A 22,923-nucleotide genomic window follows, 5' to 3' on the forward strand; every position below is an offset into this window, starting at 1 on the left:
TTTTTATGATTCTTTAAATGAAATATTTTGTTTAAAGTTGAACTATAAGTAAAAAAAAAAGTAATTTCCATGTCGTGTAAATGTTAACTCTATTTTAATTTAACCTTATTCGATTCTTATTAATAATATAGAGGTTGATCAAATCCATTTAATAATAGGGGCTAATTTAATCTAGTTTGACTTTGTAAATTTTAAATTAAAATATGATAAAATTGCATATTTACCTCTCAAGAAAAATATACTTTTATTTAATTCTTATTAAAATAATAAAATTATAAGTTAATACAGTGATAAAATTACATTTTGTAACTTTAATAAAATTTATAATTTAAATTTATCGCCCGGAAGAGTGACTGCATGTAAAGGGTGATGCGTGGTATACCCAAGTTCACGTTTACCCACAGTATATGGAGATCAGTGGCCTACATGTATGCTCTTCTCTATTTATTTTTTCTTTTCTGCAGTTGCTGATTCGAGGCTTGCTTTCTATGTCAACTCATTATATGTCAAAGTTTGGTATTACTGCTATGTTTTTTTCTTGAATGCAAGCAGGGAATGCATACCTTAGACCTCAGAAACCTGCTAATGAGCACGAAGCTTCCACAAAGAGGCTTATTTGGGAAGTATATTTTCATCCAATAAAGCCTACCTTAGCAAAAACTTTTAACTTTCTCCTCCTTTTCCTTCATTGCAGTAACCACCCAACTAAGCTATTATATATCCCTTCCAATTTGCACGTATGCTCAGGGAACACCTAAACCAAACATGAACACCCCCGTCACTGAAACCGTAACTGCCCAATTGTTTCAGCTTTCTCTCTGCACACTATACAAATCGTAGAATCAACAAGTTCCCTTCTCCATCAATTCTCTCTTGTACCAATTGTTTGTATTATTACAAGCCATCTAAATGAAGTTCCTAGTCTTAGCAGGAACCTTCATTTCCCTTATAATTTTCTAAATGCCCACATTACCAGCTCTGTCACTTTGTCCCCCGCCCCCCGGCTCTAATTTGAGGTCTATTTTGAGTACTTTCATCATTCCCACCTCCAATCCACTTGTATGAAGAATTAGATGGCAGCTTCGACGTATTCACATGTCTCTTAATTTATTCAGCTAGTTTGCAACACTAGCTAAAAAAATGGTGCTAATAAGTGGGAGCATACCCAAGAAGTGCAATGCCACAGAAATCTTTTTGAAGATGCAAAGGCAAACTTCCAACCACATGCATCAAAAAGAACTTTTGCAAATAGCTTATACCTCCTTTTAGTGACTGCATTCAACGCACAATTTGATGCGGTCGTTGAGAGCACCAAAAATATCCTATTCTCTGTAAAATAACGAAAAAGAAATAGTAAAGGGGAAGTAGGGTCGAATCCTCAGGGACCGGATTATACGAATGCTTATTTCTTGAAATCCTAGGCAGAATCGTGCCCAAGAAAACCTGCGTTCCTGGAAAAAAAAAGAATTTAAGAATTGATTTAGGAAGCGAAAAATAAAATAAAAACAGAATTTAAAATTTACTGAAATTATGATTACGAAAATAATAAAAAAATAAAGAGAGTTTTAAGAGAAAAGAAATTCTTATGGGAAAGTTCCAGCCTCCGGTTGTCTCATTCCGCCTTGGGCTCAATCCTTGGCTTTTGGATAATCCTTCTCGACTCAAGTAAGCCAGTTATAATGGAAGAGGACGCCTACGACCACCAGCTCCAAAGATTAGACTTACGATTTTTAGGGAACCTGATTCTAGGCAGTAATCTATGCTAGATCAACGCTTCTCAATGGCGAATCCCACGCCATTTTGTCTCTTTGGCTCGCCAACCTCTGACGTAGTAAGTTAACGAACCGACTATGCAATCCTTCCAGAACATACAAAGCGGCCGCCTTTGCATATGCTGAAAAACTTACTTCTTAAAGGCCATGGACAGAAGCGTCAGCCCGGAGTGCGGAGAAACGATGAATACTTGGTGAAAAGGCTAAGTACGGATTCTAGGCCTCAAGAACCCTTTTTGGGGAAATATTGACAACTTTTGGCTAGAAGGATTTTAGTGGCTCATGATAATGGTGGAAAAGAAAATAAATATAAAAATGGAAAAGGGAATTTTATTGAAAGAAAATATGAAGAAACAAAAAGCTAGACTTTCAGGGGGAGAGTGTTTATAGAAAAAGATGCCCTCAAATAGAGTCACTTCACCCCCTATTTATAGTGCTAGGGAGATAGTCTAATTGAATTTAAATTCTAAAAAGATAAATACATTTAATTAAAGATAAACAAAGATAATTAAAATAAAATCCTAAATTTGAATAATCCTAATAATTATCTTAATATTAATTATCCTAATAAAATAAAATAAAATAGAGTCTTCCAAAATAAAATCTCTTCTATTTGCTTTTAAGTCCTTGTGCCTTCCATGTTCGCACTTTTGGCACCATATTTGTCCCACGTTGCATATTGGCCCATTTAATCTCCAAATTGATGCTTTTTCCCTTGAATTTACTTTTCGCCTCCAATTTAGTCCCTAAAAGATAAAAAGACATAAATAGTTCAAATTAGTAGGCTCAAGCTCAAAATAAACACATGATTAATATATAAAAACACGTCATTTTAGAGTATTATCACAATTACTTCCATTAAATATATTAATTAATATCTAACAATTAGAAAGAACCAATCTTTACTTTGTCTAACACATTAATTAGCTACCCTGTTTTGAATTTTGAAAAAGCTTCGGTTTGCACTTTATTCCAACTTTAATGTTCAAACTACTATTGGAAAAAATAATTTAGTTTGCAATTGGAAAACATTTTCGTTCTAAATTTTGTTAGAATAGAGAATGGGACAGAACAAATTATGATAGAACATTTTTAAGACAAACTGAAACAAGAAGCAAAGTAAGGAGAGAATTAATACGTAATATTTGTTAATGCAGTATGGATTCATCAATCTTACTCTGTGGAGTTGTAACGCCCCGTACCCGAGACCGTTTCCGGAGTCGAACACGAGGTGTTAACGGACTTAATTCATTACTTAAACAGCTCATACAATTCATTTTAAAATTTCCAAACAAGCTGGCTAACTGCATCACAGTCGCTTTAAAAATCATATCTCGAGTTCTGAAACTCGAAATCCAATTCTGAAAATTTTTCCTGAAACTAGACTCATATATATATCTACTAATTTTTTTCTAGAATTTTTGGTCAGGCCAATTAGTACAGTTTATTAGTTAAAGTCTCCCCTGTTTCAGGGTTCGACTACTCTGGCCTCTGTGTATTACGAATCAGATATCTCCATGTACAGAGCTTCAATAACTATGCCGTTTGTCTCTAATAAAATTAGACTCAATAAGGAATCTGTACATATAAATCATGAATTCTAATTATCTTTGTAAAATTTATGGTGAATTTCCAAATTCAGAATAGGGGATCCAGAAATCGCTCTGGCCCTGTCTCACAAAAATTTAAACATCTCATAAAATATAGCTCATATACCTGTTTCGCTTCTTCCATATGAAAATAGACTCATCAAGCTTCGATTCCATAACTTATTCATTATTTAATTGTATCTCTACTATTTTTAGTGATTTTTCAAACTCACGTCACTGCTGCTGTCTGAATCTATTTTATGGTAAATTTTACCTATTTCATGGTTTCCATGGATTAGCTAGCAATTTGACATACATAACACCAAATATGATCATGATTAGCCATTCCAATGGCTAATCATTACCAAGCATTTCCATACCACTCAATAACCATATCATAAGACCATATATACAAAATGATTATAATGCTATACATGCCATACTCAAAATATACAAGTCATTATGCCAAGATGGTATACGGATAGTGTGAGCGAGCCTCCGACCGTTCCCGATTTCCGAGCTGGCTTTTCAAAACTACAAGGAATGAAAAGGAGGGAGTAAGCATAAATGCTTAATAAGTTCACATGCAAATAGCAAGTAACATAACCATATAAGCAAACATAAAACATCATTTGCATAATCATCACCAAGACATTCATATCACATTTTCATTTATCATCTTACCATATTGTTGTTATATCAATTTTTCAACCCGAGAGTTAAATACATACCTGTTCAAAGTATCCATTTCACAACACTTACCAATACGTCCCTTTCATCTTGAGTATTCCTCCATTTCAGTAGAACTTTACCCATTGAACACATCGGAATATAATTCGGATACATGGAAAGTTTGCACATAAGTGCCACATATGCAGCCAAGCTACCATGTAACCTTCCCATAAGCGAACTCGGACTCAACTCAACGAGCTCGGGCGTTCGCATCCATAAGTGAACTCGGATTCAACTCAACGAGCTCAGATGCCTAGTTACATCTCTCGAACTCGGACTCAACTCAACGAGTTCGGACATTTGCATCCATAAGTGAACTCGGACTCAACTCAACGAGTTCGGATGCCCAAACATCCTAGTGATATGTCACTTGTATCCTAATCCATTCCTAAGGTTCAACGGGACCTTTTTCCGAATCATGTGTCTCAACCATCTTCTACGGAATGCCGTTACCGATACTCGGTAGTATTTCACATTTTCCAAGTATATCACATAATTTGACATATTAACAAACAATTATCACAGTATAATATTTCATAATAATTATCATATCATTTAAATAACATTAAAACATTTAAAATAATAACCATGTCACCAACATTTACATATGAACTTACCTCGTATGCGAAAATGGCTACTTTTACCATTTCGTCCACAACTTGGTATTTTCCCCATTTTAGCTCGAATTTCAGTTTTCCTTGCTCTATCATTTAAAATATAGTCTAATTAGGACTCACATTATTCAAATTGACCCAAAATCATATTTTGGAAAAATTACAATTTTGCCCCTAAACTTTTGCATATTTACACTTTTGCCCCTAGGCTCGGGAATTAAACTTCAGCCTATTTTCTTATGTTTTATGACATGCTGATCATTTTTCCGTTCTATGGCAACATCAAATTCTCACTCTAACATGTACTTATGACTATTAGGTATTTTTATCGATTAAGCCATTTTGCTCGTTTTCACTTAAAACCGAGTAGCACAAGTTGTCTAACATAATTTAAAACCTCATATTCTATCATAAAACACCAAAATACACAAATTTCACCTATGGGTATTTCTCCAAATATGAACTCTAGGTTGAATTATTGCTAGCATAAGCTAAATCGAGCTACTCGGACTCTAAAAACGTAAAAATCATTAAAAACGAGGCTAGAACGGACTTACAATCGAGCTTGGAAGCTTGAAAAACCCTAGCCATGGTTTCTCCTTGCTACATTCGGCCATGGGGTTGAAGATGAGAAAAATTGGCTTTTAATTTTGTATTTTAATTCATTTTACCCCTAAATGACCAAAATGCCCTTACTACTAAACTTTCCAAAAATTCCATCCATGTCCAATTTTTGTCCATAGACTTAGAAATTGGTAAAATTGCTATTTAAGACCTCCTAATTAATATTTCAAAACAATTTCATACTAGAAACTTCTAGAATGCAAGTTTTACAAATTATTCGATTTAGTCCCTAATTTCAATTTAAGCACTTTATGCATAAAATTTCTTCACTAAATTTTCACACAATCATGCAATCATATCATGACCTTAAAATAATCATAAAATAATTATTTCTATCTCGGATTTTATGGTCACGAAACCGCTATTCCGACTAGGCCCAAAATTAAGATATTACAGGAGTTCTGTTTAGAGAATGATTTTATTTTACAATTCGTCCAGATCAACTATTGGCTAAAGCTCAAACTACCCTTACACCAATGGATATTCACAACCCAAAAATTGAACCAAATTTGTTATAAATCATTCTGCCAAATACCTCACAATACAACCAAATTAATCTCTTGAGGAAAATACCTAAAAGACTGTCATTAATTTACCTAATAAAATAGCAAAATTCAAATGCTAAAGACACTAAAAATACAGTCCACCAAGTGCGACACAAAGAACCTATACAAACAACCTCTTCAATAGTGTCTTGATAAACTTTATTCTTTCATTTAAAAATTGAATTTATCACTTCAAATATCTTGAGTAATTATCCATAACAACCTTCATAAAAAAAACTTCTTTTAACAATTTCAAATACTCTGAAAGATAAGGATAAGGATGAGTATCCACAAAAATTCAAACTCATTGAAAGATAATGATCACCGTATATTGTAACTCAAAATTACTCCTTATTTGTTACTCCACAAGATAAAAATTATAGGTTATGTCATTATAAAATCAAACATGTCCACACAAAAACTTTGATTGCACCAAAGTTGTTGTTCTATATTGTCGAAACCATCTTTCAATTTTTTTTTTTAAAAAATGGAGGATCGACTTTTTGAAAAACGGAAATGCAGTAGCCATCAATCCTTTTTGTTTAGGTGTGATCGGATCACCTAAGAATTTGGTTATTTTAATAAAATATTTCTTTTTACTAAAACAACGATTTTGGCCTACATAAATATAAGAAAACGGGTTCGGGAGTTGGTTACGTATGAGGAAGGGTTAGCACCCTCATTACGCCTAAAAATTGGTACCAAATCGATTAGATACTATCCTTATGTCTGAGATTTAAAAACGTTTTTGAAATGTGGTTCCTTTTAATAACATTTGAATAACCCGAGTTGGTCATCAAAATTCTCTTGCTTAAGAGGAATATAGCATCACATCCAGCGCGATAGGACATGACCCTTTCTGCCCTCTAAAACATGATAAATTTTGACTTCCAAAAGTTTGTGTTGAAAAACCATAAAAGGATGCCCAATTATTTAGTCCAACAAAAAAATCAAAACCCAGCACAGTAGGGCACGATTCTTCGAATTTCTAGACATCAGACCTTTCTTATTTTAGAATTTAAAGAACATGAGTGAAATTCTAAAGGAATATTCGATTATTTTGAACAAATGAGAAATCGCAACCCAGCACGATAGGGCACGATTCTCGAATTGCCAAACATCGAGTATTACCTTGGTTTTAAAGAGTTTTTAAAGACATGAGTGAGATTTCAAAGGAATATTCAATTGTTTTGAACAAACGAGAAATTGCAACCCAGCATGATAGGGCACGATTCCCGAATTGCCAAACATCAAGTATTGCCTTGTTTTGGGGGAGTCGCTTTCATTGTAGTTTTAAAATTGATGATTAAAAGTTAATTGATTGAGCTAAAACATTTAAATAGCCACTCATAGTAGAAATATGCATGAAAATAATGACATATTATCCTATCAAAACAATTTGCCAAAGCATTCACGGATTGTGAGGTTGCAAGGCACAAACAGTCGGATATGAGCAATATAAAAGTAATGAATTTACAATACGACCAACAAAACAAATAATCGTACACTATTCTAACATTTATACAAATTTTAAGGGATATCAACAACATATTTATAATCTATAATAGAAAATAAACGTAAGGCAAAATATATAAAAAAAAGTAAATAGAATCTGAATAATTATGCATAAATTTAAAACAATCGATGTGAGAGAGTAGTTCTAAGAATCAATTGATATACAACAATTTAAAACGAATGATATGTAAGATATTTGGATGTATATATATATAAGTGTGAAAATAACGTTAAAACACTTATGAATGAATAAGTAGAATTTAAAACAAAATCTGTAAAATAATTTGATCTTAAAATAAATCACAAAATAAGAACCACATAAAATCGTATATAGCATAGTAATATATAGATTAATTTTTTTTTAAAATGAACATTACGCAAACAAAGAAATAAGTAATATACAAAATAATATATATATCAATATGTTAATCTAGATAGATAGTACACATAAAATACAAATAATTTACTCTATAAGAAAAATATTTGGTAGTGTTTGAAATAAACAAATTTATATATAAATAATACTAGATGAATGTTTAAAGGATAAAAAACATGCATTGAAATAGGACCTCAAAAGGAGTACATTATATACATGAATAGATTTAACAAAAAAACATATATACATATGTGTAACCGTATAAAATAAATAACATATTTAAAATAATGTAGGGAAGCCTTAGGTCAATAATGAAACAATTTAAAAGTAAAGGGCACAACAAATTTTAAATTAATATGGAAAAATGGCTAGAACGTAAATATGTACATGTAGTGAAAGATAATTTAAATAATATGTAAAATATGAAAGGTCCTAAAAATATATATATATAACAGGATATATTCTTGAGATGTGAATTATATATATATATATAAATAGGTTTAAAAGGAACTATGTGTGTAAAAGTAACCATGGAATTAATAATATATTGAATAAAAACTAATTTGGCCATGGACTATGTATGCATAATATTATATATGAATATTTAAATGAAGTAATACACAAAATTTTTAAAACAATATGATAAAAAACTTTAAAATAAAGACTTTATATAAAAAAGGGGGTAATATTATCATGATAATTCAAAAAAGGTATGTATATACATATATATAAAAAAAATATTAAGTCGATTTAAAAAATAATAAACTATACAAATCAAATGGGCTCAATTAAAATAAAATTAAATTACAAGGATATTTAATAAATAAAATGCACTGCTGAAATTAAAGGGAGGACTAAAGCGCAATGCGCGCAGACGCACGGGGACCAATACTGGCAATATACCAGATCCCAAAACACTGCGTTTAGGCGTGGGTTACATTGAAATGCTACGCGAATTCTAGGAAAAATTTAAAAATAAAGAAAATGTGAACGGGGCCTAATTGAACACTAACGCGAAAGGGGAAGGACCAACGCGAAAAAATCCCCATTTTTGCAGAAACGCGCGGATCCTAGGAGAATCCGGGTCGGGTCATCGGGTCACACACCAAACGGTGTCATTTTGAGGCATTATGGAATTGAACGAAACGACGTCGTTTCCTCGTTACCATAAATGCCTAAAATTTTTTTACCCTCATTTGAACCCTAGATCTAAAAAAAATGAGAGCTCTCCCACTCTTCTCTGCCTAGCCGACTCCAAGGATTCATCAGTGCCAAACGCACCTCCTCCCCGTCACGGTTCAAGGCTCGAGAATAAAGGAAGCAAGATGCGCCCCTCGGTCCGAATCCACGCAGGAGAAAGGGTCTCCGATGGCCGAAACCGAAGGTAGGTTCCTTCCCTGATCTCAAAAGGTAACCTTTTTTCGCTTTCTTTTTGAATATCTATATATATGTGTGTTATATTCGAAACTGGACTTGCAAAGGAAATGAGAAAACAGAACAGAAAGAAACACTTTGATTCTTTTTTGTATTCGATTGCTCTTCCTTTTTTTTTGTATAATATGCGTGTATTGTGCCAGTCCCCCCTTTACAATGATCCCCTAGGGCTTCTATATAGCCAAAATAATAATAATAAAAAAGAAAAAGAAAAATACAATTGTTTTTGTTCTTTTCTGTTGTTGTTGCTGTCCATTTTTGCAGGTACGGAGAAGGCCAGCTGGCGTGCGGTGCGGCGTGCGGTGCTGCGTACGGAGGTACGGAGAGGCCTTGGGGCTGTACGGCGGCTGAAGGCTGCAGCGCAAAGGTGGAAACCCTAGGGTTTCCTGTTGGTGTTTTGATTTTGGGCCTTGTATTTCTAGGCTAATACTTAGGTTATAATTAGGTTAATTTGGGCCCTTTTTTTGATGTGTAAATGGACTTGGACTGTTTTATTATTTGGATTTTTTTTAGCTTTATTATTTATTTTAATTTTTGTTTTTCTTCGGGCCCGGGCAAATTTGGGTCCTTACATGTATGATGTTTAAACATGAAGTGGAACAAGAGAAGTAGTCAAAGTTCCAACAATCTCCCCTTTGATATTTTGACAAAACTAACAACAAATAATTAGCTTTTAATCCAGACAAGTCAAGTATGAACTATGAAAGGAACAAGAATATGTTTTTACCTAAGAGGTAGAACCATGATCGAACATACACTCCTCATATCAACAACCAAGTTTATTTGTTCATCAGGTAATCAACCAAGAAAGTGCCAAAGTCATCAAAGATAAATTCAAGATGTAGAGCATGACATATAAGCTAAACAAAACAAATATCATAACCAACATAAATTAGGATGATCAAATTAGAAAATACTCTTACCAAGAGATTTTCATTTTTTGAAACAAATCTTTCATCCAAAGTCTCTACATTGTATTTGATTTTCAATATTAATTGAATTCATTTAAGCTTTCAAGAACTCCAAACACTTAAGTGTTTTGGGTGTCTCTTCAATATCATGACCAAACCAAATCATATGTTCAGCACATTAACCTCCTAAAACCAACAAGAATATAACAACAACCAACAATATCAGTTCAAAGTATAGAAATATTGAAATCAATCATAAGTAAAATCAACAGTATTAGCCCCTTTATTCATCCCAATCAATTTCCATCATGTTGTTTAGAGGGATGAGATTAAATGTAATATCAACAATAAGGCTCATAACTCATAGAACAACAAGTAATTTTTTCACGAAATTTAGAAGTTTGTCCAATACTTAATAAATCTTCAATATTATCTCCATCAGTTGCAACTTCATGCTTTACACAAGCATCAATCAAACATTGATATTTATAACTCAAATGTGCTCGATCCTTCCTCATCCAAATCTACCTATATCTTGCTCTCCTTATTTTAGTTTTAGTTTGAAATGTTTAAAAATTGAGATAAACTTTTTCCAATCTCCCATCATCTTAAAATAGCGGGGTCTGATGTGCCTTCATTAGATTGAATGCTTTCTATACTTTTTTTTTTATTTAACTCTTGCTGGTTTGCTCTCATAGTTCATTCATTTTAACAATCATCTCGTTTGTATTTAATACTTGCGTTAACCTTTATAATGAAATGCAAAGGTGAGAGTGTGAAGCATACGCAGCCAATTAGCTTATTGTTAATGCTTTTAATATTTTATTTTCCGTCTAATTAATGAATGATTTTAGTATTTTAAAGTTATCTTTACACTTTTGTTGGCGGACATCTAGGTTATGGATAGCCATTATTTGGTGTCGCAGTAGAATTTACATGCGACATATCATTGACGGTTGAATCAATGTAGTCATACTTCCTGCTTTAGTCATTTTATCCAACATCTCATTGAAGCATTAAACTTTCCAAGAGAAACAAATGTTAAGGATTATGAGACATAAAATGAGTGGAAAACTCGTGATATATAAAAAAGGTGGTGGAAAAGGAAATGAAATGATCCAATTTTGTTAATTGAGAGTTAAATTTATTAAATATTTTATATTTAGGATCAAATTAATATAATTTGTAAATATTAGAGAGCTAAACTTGTTATTAAACCAATAAAAAAACCATTTTAGTACCTCTGTTAAATTTCAAACGACTGTTAATAATTGATGATAAAAAAAATTGATTTTAAAAGTTTAATGACTAAATTATAAAATATTAAAAAATATTTTTAGATAAAATTATAAAAATGATTTTAAAATCCCAAAATACTAAAAATTATAAATAAAACATCATCTAAATCCCAAAAGATCAAAATATTAAATCTAAAAATACTAAAAACAAAATTTAATATTTACATATTAAATAATTTTATCTAAATCCCCTCAATTACCACCTCTTGTTAATACCGAAAATAATAAAATTTGTAACTTTATTATAAATTATTGAACCGATGGATTAAATGAAAGGGAATTAGTATTTAGTGGAACCATTCACCAATTGAATGATGAATTTGGTTAAGAGAGTATAGACTGTTGAAGGAGTGAGAAGGGATTTTGGTTGACAAATAACTCAATGTTTCTTAAGGTATTCAAACATGGATTATCCAATTTCCACATCTTTTTAGTGTTTGAAAATTAGAAGGTTTTTCTTTGCCTCAGGCTTACAAATTTAAATTTGAATAGTAGTCCAAGCACGTTGATTAAATAATCAAAGTCATAAAATATTTAATTTAAAAACTGAAAATACGAGTAGAACTAAACTAAGAGAAATTACATTGTCCATTCCATGTCTTTTGGAGTTGTTCATCTCTCTCTAATACTCATTAATCTATTTCCGGTTCATTTCTTTTGAATTATTTAATATTTTTTTACTGTTTTTTAATTCTTTAATACATATATTTTGGTTTTTACTTATAATTAATTTATACTTTTTAGATTTTTAAATTATTATTATAATTTTTATTCAAAAATAAATATTTTAAAATTTTTCTTTTTTTTTTAATTTTAGAATTAGAACTAAAATGACAAATTTTATAAATTTTGAGGGCTAAATTTGTTAAATTTTTTAGATTTAAGATCAAATTGATAGAATGTGTAAATATTGGAGGGCTAAATTTGTTATTGAGCTAATAAAAAAAAGGCCACATCATATTTCTATTACTCATCAATGACAATGAATGAGAGAGTGACTAAAATATTTGATTTTAAAAGTTGAGTGATTAAATCGATAAACTTAATTGTTGGATGCCCAAAATAAAACTAAAGTTATAATTGGGTGACTATTTTTATCGTTTACTCTTATTATTATTTGGGGCTTCTCTCGAAGGGAGTCATTGATTTTTTTCTCTCTTATGAAGCTAGCCGTTGAGTTGTTTCCTATATGACTTATTATTATTTATTTTAGTTTTGTATTATTGTAAAATCTTAGGCATGTTCCCATTTGAAGAGACAAGATTTATCTTTGAATTACCTTTATCATGGAAGTCACATAGATTGTCTTGATCTTCTTCTTCTCTCTGATGGATGATCAAAGGTTCAATTGGAATTTTTTTTTTTTTGTTATGGCATAAGACATTTCCAAATTTTTTCTAAGAGTCAGACAATTGTCAATAATAGCTAAGACTTCCATTAGTTCATTAACAATTAACCTTTACGTCGAACATTATAGTTCATTAACAATTAAACTTTACGTCGAACATTATGTGCACGTATCTGAGATCGTGGGCTTGTTCAATCACATATTTATTTTTCACCATTGGAAATATGAAATAACGACTACAAACATTCTTTCTGGATCCAACTTCTTCAGTATCATATTTTTGTTGCAATGTTTTCTAAATTTTCTTTGCTGAAACATACTTTTAATCATAATAATCATAGAAATTGTCAGAAAGAAAATTGAGTAAATAATTTTTGTGGTGGTCGTGATTCTTCTTCCATTTCTTCACATTCTTTTTAAGCTCAAATTTTTCTTCTTCAATCAAAGATTCAATTTTTTTTTGGGGATTCTTTTCCACTAGAATGTAATAGACATTCAAAAGTATTAAAGTAAAAATATGTTTTTTGCTTCCATATTTTATAATTTGCACCATGACAACAGAAAAGGTGATTCAGTTCACCAGTTTGCGTAGTTTTTAGTAAGCTTTCAACAACATTCTCTATAAGAAATTCGTCTCAAATTGTTGAAGAACGTGACATAATATTTCTTCTAAACAAGAGTGTAGGATTAATTTACTGCAGTCAAACTATCACAACTTTGATAATTAAAATAAGGTGACGGAGATTGAGGAGTAGGCCATGTCACTCTCCTGAGACGATCCATGCCTTCTCAATGATAATAATCAGTGCAAAAAGATTTTATTGCACGTTGTCCTCCAAAATACAAGCAGCAAAATTACCCACTGTACACCTTACTAACCTACACGAGTTAAAAAGTAAAAGCTCCACCCAAATTAATACTTTCTTCACCCAATTAATTAGCACCCATTGAAAAACTAAAAAGATCTTTTTAAAGGTAAAAAGAAACTTTTAAGAATACCTTAAAAGATAACTTGTTTTGGAAGTGAGGATGAAATCACTATTTATCATGAAAATATGAAGGAAATCAGATCTTACATGTAGAAACCAATTACATAAACTTTTGTTGAATTGATTGTAAGTGATTAAACTTAGAATAATAAATACACTTAAAATATTAAACTCACATAATCACAATAAATGTAAGTTAAAAATAATTTTAATAATTCGATTGAGTTTTAGTTCGATTGACATTGACGTTGTTACTAGTGTAGGAGGACGTGAGTTTGAGTGTGTTGAAGCTCATTATCCTCCTATTTAAGAGTTGAGAAGGACTATGAGTAATTATACATTGTAGCAAAATGACCAGATATTATAAGAACCTATAATTAGATTAATATTAAAAAAATAATTTTAATAATAAATGTACTAAAACTCTCTTTAATGTTGTTTAAAGGATAACTTTGTTCTTTTTATTAAAATACTCCAACAAGTTTAGTAATAAACAAATATTTTCATTTTTTATATCTAATGTAAATAGGGTGAATTGATTTATATATTCGTGTAAAAATAGGATAAATTAACATAATGTGTATAATGTTGAGAGCTATAATTTTAAAAATTAAGACTCAATCGATATAATATGTAAACATTGAGTGCTAAATTTATTACTATGTTAATTTTAAAAGTTGTGACATCATTTTTTTTGTTAAACAATGGTAGGTGATTGAAAAAGAAAAAAATAAACATTTGAGTGACTATTTTGTAACTTTTCATAGTTTGATGACTAAAAAAGAAATTACTAATAATTGGGTAACTACAAATGTAGTTTACCCTATTATTATTAGGGATAAATCTCAAAATTATACATGAACTTTGATTTAATGTGCAACTCTATACATAAACTTTAACTTGTTGCACTTATACACATGAAACTCTAATTGTAGTTCAAATGTGTACTTGAAACTTTAATATTGATTTAATCATACACATTTAAAGAAACAAATACATCAATTTATTTTTATATTGGATAAATATAATTATTTAAGTATGCAATATATAAACATAAAATGATGTTATATTAATAATTGTGTTAATAATTTATAAGAATTGGATAAAATCAAAATTTCATGTATAAAATAGCACAAAACCAAAGTTCATGTATACAATTACACATTAAACCATAATTTATGTATAATTTTGGAATTTATCCCTTATTATTGTTATTAGTATTATTATTATGGTTGGACAAAAACTTTATTTACGTTCAACAATTGAAAATTAACTGATTTAGACTAACTCTTTAAACTAATTAAATTAAAAACCATTTGATGTATTGATTAGGATATAAAGATTGAACTAATTTTTGAATAAACGACTTGAAACCGAAAAATTAAATAGGCTGTGTATATGAAAAATATTAAGTTGAATGGAAAATGCGAATCTCTTATCCTTGATTTACGACAATGAATTTACCGAATTTAATTATATAAATAAAAATAGAAAAAAGATTGGGTAGTTCGACTTTTTGTATTTTAATAATATTTGGTCAACAATTTAAAAGATTAAATGATAGAAGTTTTCTTTTATAAATTCTTTTGTATCTTGACATTTTAAGATTCAGTATTCAAATCTTAGTTCCATAATTTTATAATGCATCTATAGGTTAAATAATATAACAACATTTCGTGTATCCTAACGGTTGTGCCACTTGCCATGCACCATTTTCTAATATAAATAAATCAAAATAATATTTTCAAAAATAATTAAAATCGTCAACGAGATTGGGAAAATAGGAATGAGATTGGAAGTGCTAAACGCATGAGAAGCATTCCTTTAAAAAAATGGTATCTTCATCAAAGGGTTTTAATTTAGGATTTTAAAAAAAAAAATTATAAAAATAGTTTACCCCTTTCTAACATCCAAGCTAAGTCAAAATTTCTAAAATTTATATGTTACAAAAATATAGTGAACCGAAACCCCGCACTTTTCTCACCACTGAATGATGAATGTGGTTTAGAGAGTATACATTATTGAAGAAGTGAAAGCATTTTAGGTGATAAATGCTTCGATGTTTTTTTTAAGGTAATTCAAACATGGCTTATCCAATTTCCACGCCTTTTTAATATTTGAAAATTACAAGTTCTGTTTTTTTATCTTATTTTTTGTGGAATTAGGCATACTATTAATAACTTTTAAATTTGGGTGATTCAAGAATGTTGGGCGAACGAATAAAGTCCCAAAAAAAAAATTTGAAATAGAAAATGCTATTTAAATTAAATCAAGGGAGATAATTTTGTCAATTTCATGTCCCATGGGAATGTCCAACGCCATCTCTCTAATACTCATCAATCTATTTTTAAATTATTTGATATATTTCGCTTTTTTTTTGTATTTTGTATTTTTAATACATATGTTTTTTTAATAGTTTTTAGATTTTTATATCTTTTTTATCCAAACATGAATTTTAAATTTTTTAAACATTTAGAATTAAAACTGAATTGACAAATTTTGTAAATGTTGAAGGCTAATTAATTGAATTTTTAAAATTAAAAATAAAATGACAAATTTTGTGAACATAAAGAGCTAGATTTGTTGAATTTTTCAGATTTAAGACCAAATTGATGAAATGTGTAAATATTGATGAGTTAAATTTGTTATAAGGTCAATAAGAAAAGATCACGTCAACTTTCCGTCACTCATCTAACGGGAGCATAACTAAAATATTTTATTAATTTTTAATTATTCTTAAACTAACATTCGAACTTGTTAAACCAAAAGCCAATGATTTAATCAATTCGAAAACCGATAACCTTTTTTTATCTCTAGCATCAGGCCTTGACACTTGTCTTATACTGATCTAATCGTGATTAATTACTTATGGAACAAGATATGTTTCTAGATAACGTGCGGTTTTATACCTAGGAAAGTGTTGCACACAAACAAGGTTTTAGTTTAATAAAATATGAGTGAGCAAGATGAGAATAATGAAGCCTACTCCAATCCAATGAAATACACATAACATCTAACAACTTTATTATATATTAAGATGTATATCATGGTTTTAATTTTATCACAATATTTAGAAATTGTATCCACGCTGCTGTATGGGCCATTTGGCATTGTCGCCGATCAATACAACATCGTGATTGAAAATTAGAATTTCCAGAAAGGAGATGAATTAGTAGCTCAGCTCCACTAAAAATAATGTGTAGAATAGGTAATCAAGTTTTAATCTGACTTTCTATAAAAAATGATTAATTTGACTTAGTAGATGGTTGATGCAGATCTCTTCAACAAAATCAAAATAATTTATACCATGTGTACGACATTAATTTTACCAAATTGAAGTAAATAAATATGATTGCATAGTTTGAATTTTTGTTATTTTAATATAATATAATAATATTTAGTCAATAACTTTTTATTGAAGTTTTGTGTTGACATTTTAGTGACAATGCCTTTCCTAATTTATAATAACTGTGCTTGTATTGTTCAAAGAATATAATAATATTTCATCCGTTCGAATGGTTATACACTTACCCTATATAGAATGACACTGTTTCATAAAATATAGAATTAATTTTGGTCAAGTTTTTAACTCTATTGGTATAGATATTGTTGTTAATGTAGGAGGATGTGGGTTCGAGTATTGAAGCGCATTATCCTCCATTTATGAGTTGTGATATCCAACTATAACACTGAATAACTTTTTTGAATGGCAGTTAAAAAAAAACGTACTTCCACATCAAAAAAGCGTATTCGAAAAAATGTTTGGAAAAAGAAAGTATATTGAGTGGCCTTGAAAGCTTTTTCATTAGCTAAATTTTTTTCTTGTACGCCAAATGAACTTGGAGTAATCTGAATTGGTTTAATTCAAATAAGATATTTACTTTTTTGAATTTTTGAATATCTTTTTTTTCATTTCCATGGGGTTCTTATTTTTCCCATCCCCATTTGTATTTGTTATGTGTGTTATAAAAATTTGTTATTTTTATAATAGTCAATTTATAATAATAAATAATTAAATAATAGAATAATAATTTTTTTCTATTTATACTATAGCAGATTGCGAAGCACAAGAATACTCCATAATTCTTCATTTAATATAGAACATCGACTCAAATTCCTGTTGTACCAAGTATCCAACCCCTGTGTCGATCTCTTAATATCCCTCCAGCAATCGTCAACCCAGACTCTAACTTCATAGTGTCGTCAGATACGATTAATATTTTAACCATCCAACTATTAGATTTACTAAAATATTTGTATTTGTCATATATGTAAATTTTTGAATCAATCTGATATCTCTATTATATTGATTTAAAATATCGTCTCTCTCTCTAAATTTAACTATTGAAAGTTTTTATATATATATAAAATGAATAGTTATAAATTTTTAATTTATGTCAAACTTGACATGTATGATCTACATGAATAGAGTATGTAATATGACGGTTAGATTGTTAAAATATTAATTGTATAAAAGGCTAGAGAAGGGTGTAAAACTACTTTGTAAGTGAATCCTTCCGCTAAATTATGTTATTGAAATTTTATGAATTAAAAAAATATAGATGAATAATAATTATATTAAAATAAATAATATAAAAATATTTAATAAAGATTTCATTATATTTGTATAAATTTATACATAATTTTAATGAAATAAAATTATAAATTAAATAAAATTATGAGGATAAATTTATACATAATTTTAATGAAATAAAATTATAAATTGAATAAAATTATGAGGAATTTTAAAAAAACACCTCTTTAAATGAAACTCGAAAAAGGAAATGAAGCCACTAAAATGTTCGAAATTAGCAACAAAATTTTAAATTCTCAATATATTTATTGAAACAAATAAATTTATTTTTAAAATTTTAAAAAGTTTAATACAAATAAAATCCCTCCACAAGTCACTCACCCATATGTATTTGAATAATAATCTCAATGGCAATATTTAAAGACTTTGAGTGCCGCCTACTAAGTCTCATAAAAGAAAGAAAAAACCTTCCGTCCTCCAAATTACAGTTAGACTCTTCTCCAAAATTCTATGATTTAGAATTGCCGGCATTCACACCTAGTTCTACTAAAAAAAAAAAAGCTGTTTTTTTTAATCCACCACAAATTCTATTTAAAGCCCGAAGTTGTGCAACAAGAAGCACAAAACCATCTGTTTTTCCTTTTTCTTTATTTTGAAGTGTCAAACCCCACAATTGTTGAGGTAAACATCGTGAAGAAAAATGGAAAAACAGATGATATTTGCATGGGCAATGATATTTTGCCTTGCCATTGCACCAGTGTATGGCCAATACTATTCCAGAACTGTTAAGGCAGGTCCTCGGGTGGAAAAGATTACCCACCTCCACTTCTACTACCACGACATTCGCAGTGGCAATAACCCTACTGCATTCCTGATAGCCAGTCTCAACATCACCCAGGACCCGCCCTCATATGGCACCTTGTTTGCAATGGATGATCCTCTAACTACAGAGTTTGAACTAACATCCACGCTCGTCGGAAATGCCCAAGGGCTCTACTTAGCATTGAGTCGAGACCTTACCAAGTTTTCTGCAGTCTTTTACGCTGACTTTACGTTTACCACTGGCAGGTACAACGGCAGCTCCTTCAGTTTATTCTCACGATTTCCCCCCACAGATGTTGTTCCTGCCCCTGGCACAATTCGTGAAATGGCAATAGTGGGAGGGACAGGTAAATTTAGGATGGCCACAGGCTTTGCCCTCCTGCGACCCACTTCTTCAAACGACACGGTCGGGGATGCTCATGTCGAATTCAATGTTACTTTGTACCATTATTAAACCCAATTACAAAATATTGAAATCCAACGAATAAGATCAATAAAATGATGTATTCTTAAAGATTATATTTAATGTATTGTCAGTCATCAATAAATCATAATTCATCACCTCATTTTCAATCTTATTGTCGTAGAAAATTGTGATTTTGATGTTATCGAAAATCCTTTAAAAAGAAAACTACATGTAACAAATGTAGTTCTTTTTCTTATTCTCTGTGCAGTAGAATTTTGTAAAAATAATCATTTTAAAGGTTTGTCATTATTTTAAACTCAATTTATATAATTTCGATTTTGGAAAATTTATAAATTGTTCTAAACTCCTTTTAATATTTGTTAAAGTACTTGGGGTAATTAATTCACCATGGAAGGAGACAATTCCAATATCTTTTATTTTGGTTTCATGTTACTCCAATTGTTAAAAATGTGCAAAACGATATGAATAATAGCATTAAGACAATCGATGATAATTGTTGTTGTTTGAGAGTGTTAAATTTGATGGGAGTATTAATTTTCAAAAAAAAAGAAGAAGAAAAAACCCCTCTCATTTGTATAATTATCCAATTTCATCCTTTTGCTTCAATTCAACTTTAATCTTAAACCTCAGTCATACACATTCATATAAATTGAAATAGGAGATAGTGAGTAAAATAATTTCTCTAAATTCATTCCAATAAAAATTTCAAGATTTTAGTAAACCCCGACACTTTATCAATTCCATGTTGATACACAAGAAGGGAGGTGAGAAAATTATATAGGGAAAGTTATAATTAATTATAATCATGTTTAAATAATTTATTTAGTATATATGAAAAAGTCTTCCCACCATTTTTTATTTTGCAAATTATTGATATGATAAATTGTAATTTATTAATGATGCATGAGATTTATGTACTAACATTGCATCAAATATAATTTTTTAGTTCTAATTCTCCGCCAAAACATCGGTTAAAAAATTATATCATTTAGTTAAACGTTATATTTTATTTTAACAAAGCAATTTTAATTTAATATTTAAAAGTAATATTTGAAGTTTATAAAATTATTTAATTAATATATAAAATACGAAAAGTTCTAAAATAGCTAAGCCAAAATTTTCAACGTCTAATTGATTTCAATAATGACCTCGTGATAAATATTTAAAGAGTTTGAGTGTGATGGCCAAAATAGAGTTTGAGTGCAAGACTTACCAACTTTTAATTAAATATGCGTGACAGAATTATTGATTAATTGTTTATACTATATAATTTTGAGTAAATTATAAAAATAGTCACTCAAATATTTACTTGATGATTAGGTAACTTTTCAAATATTACTTAAAAAATGATTTTTACTTAAAATAAAAGATTAATTTTTTGATTATGTTGAATTAATTGAAACATGAAAACTTAAGTAAAAAGTTTTAAAATAATGTATATTTATATGAAAATTTTGATGTATTAGTAATATTTTATTAATGGTAACCAAAGAAATTTTCTGATATTATAGACCCAATAAATGAAAATTCTAAATAAAAATTTAGTGAAGAAAAATTTTCAGATCTTATTAATTAAGAAAATTTTGACTAAAGATATATTAATATTGTTATGATTTTTATAGACATAATTAATGTAAAGTTTTGATTAATTTTTTTATGAAAATTAACTATAAATAACTTTTTCAAAAACTTAGATATGTCAACACTTGTAAAAATAATTTGTCGAATTGTTGCCTAATTCAAGACTATATTTATATATTACATAATTGTAAATATTACATATAAAACATCACATTTATTTGGATCCATTTAAATTTGTTTGATTATAATATATTTAAATTTGAAATAAAAATTAATTTTTTTGATGAATTATAAGGAGGAGTAAAGCCCTAACAATATCACGACTAGTGTGACTTAAACTTAGGTCACACCTGAAACGATAACATCTTGACTATCATATTAACAGTAACGTTAATGAAAAGTCAAGTAGAAAAAACACTTCAAGAATCTAAACCCAAACATAATCAGAAATAATGTGAATTCAAAAACAACCCTACTCCACCTCATGAGCACCCACCTCCCATTTACAACCTCTAGTAATGAATAACAGTTACATTAAGCTCCGCAATTATAGTGGTGTCATTACTTGAGTAATCCTTAAGTTGTGCAAACCCTTTGGCCATCCTAAATTTTCCTCTCCCTCCGACCACCGAAAGCTCACGTACCGTTATCGTTGTCGGATTCCTTGCAAGCATGCTTATAGAGCTGCCGTTGAACTTACCCGTGATAAATCCAAAGTCCCAGTACCAGAGCAGGTTTGTTGTATTTGTATCGGCTATGAGGATCCCAAGCCCCTGAGCATTTCCGATCACCTCTGAGTTATCCTCAGGACCAATCTTTAAGATATCATCAAGGGCAAATATGGTGCTAAATGGCACTGATGAATTGTTATCGCTGCTTGTGATATTAGCCTGAGCTATCATGGCAACCGTAGCGTTGCTGCCGCTGAGAAACTCATGCAAAAAAAAGTGGAGATTGGTGACTTTCTCCTCCTCGGGATCATATGGCAAGCTTTCTGTGTAGTATTGGCTCTGCACTGATACGCTGAAGAGATGGAGGATTAGAATCCAAGTCAATCTTTTCATTCTCTATGCTCTGATAACTGTATGGCTTATTGTCGATGAAATTTTCAACAAAAACTCCGCTGAGGAAAATAGATATGAAATAATTTGTCCTCTGTCACTGTTAAGAGGAAATAAGATTGAGCCAAGGATAATTGGTTTTACGCTTTGGCGCCCAAAATAAATAGGAAATTTGGGAAACTTATGATCATAATTAAATATTAATTAATTATATCAATTTTATTATAAACTTTACAAATCGTATGAAGACTGCTGTATGTGCCATTTAGTATAGTCGCCCCAGTCTGGATCAAAATCAAATAAAACATTGAATTTTAAAATTACAATTTATAGAAAGCAGGCGGCTTAGTTGCTCAGCAACAATAAAATAATAATATGCACGAAAGTTGTAGTTAATTAAATGTCATACTTTATTTTGTTGAGTAAATTTATACGTAGAATTTGTAAATCCAGTATTGATTTTTCTATCTATAAGAAAAATATTAATTTGACTGAAGTTAAAGTCTTGCCTCTACCTCATCTTTTTTTTTTCTAGAGTGCTAGTTTTAATTAATTGAATGTAATGCTTTTATTTTGTTGAATAATTTTATATATAGAATTTGTAAACAAGTATTAATTTTTCTATCTATAAGAAACACCAATTTGACTAAATTTAATGTCTTGCCTCTACTTTCTCTCTTTTCCTTCTAGAATGCAAGTTAGTCATGTCTTTAGGCATGTTATTCTCTTGTTAGTCAAGTTTTCCATGAAT

General features: G+C 29.8%; 3 protein-coding genes across 3 annotated transcripts; 2 read left to right on the top strand and 1 right to left on the bottom strand.

Moving 5' to 3' along the window:
* Positions 1-8,882: 8,882 nt before the first annotated feature.
* On the top strand, positions 8,883-9,828 carry LOC107934648 (uncharacterized). The gene is made up of 2 exons (XM_016867127.1): positions 8,883-9,151; positions 9,466-9,828. Exons 1-2 carry the CDS (start codon positions 8,898-8,900, stop codon positions 9,626-9,628), a joined length of 417 nt encoding a protein of 138 aa, XP_016722616.1. The 5' UTR covers positions 8,883-8,897; the 3' UTR covers positions 9,629-9,828.
* Positions 9,829-18,981: 9,153 nt separating this feature from the next.
* On the top strand, positions 18,982-19,557 carry LOC107934659 (dirigent protein 15). The gene has a single exon (XM_016867139.2). It carries the CDS (start codon positions 18,982-18,984, stop codon positions 19,555-19,557), a length of 576 nt encoding a protein of 191 aa, XP_016722628.1.
* A 2,066-nt stretch (positions 19,558-21,623) lies between these two features.
* LOC107934657 (dirigent protein 4) lies at positions 21,624-22,175 on the bottom strand. The gene has a single exon (XM_016867138.2). It carries the CDS (start codon positions 22,173-22,175, stop codon positions 21,624-21,626), a length of 552 nt encoding a protein of 183 aa, XP_016722627.1.
* Positions 22,176-22,923: the final 748 nt, after the last annotated feature.

Source organism: Gossypium hirsutum, chromosome A01, assembly GCF_007990345.1.
Source record: "Gossypium hirsutum isolate 1008001.06 chromosome A01, Gossypium_hirsutum_v2.1, whole genome shotgun sequence".
In the NCBI taxonomy this organism is placed as follows: Eukaryota; Viridiplantae; Streptophyta; class Magnoliopsida; order Malvales; family Malvaceae; genus Gossypium; species Gossypium hirsutum.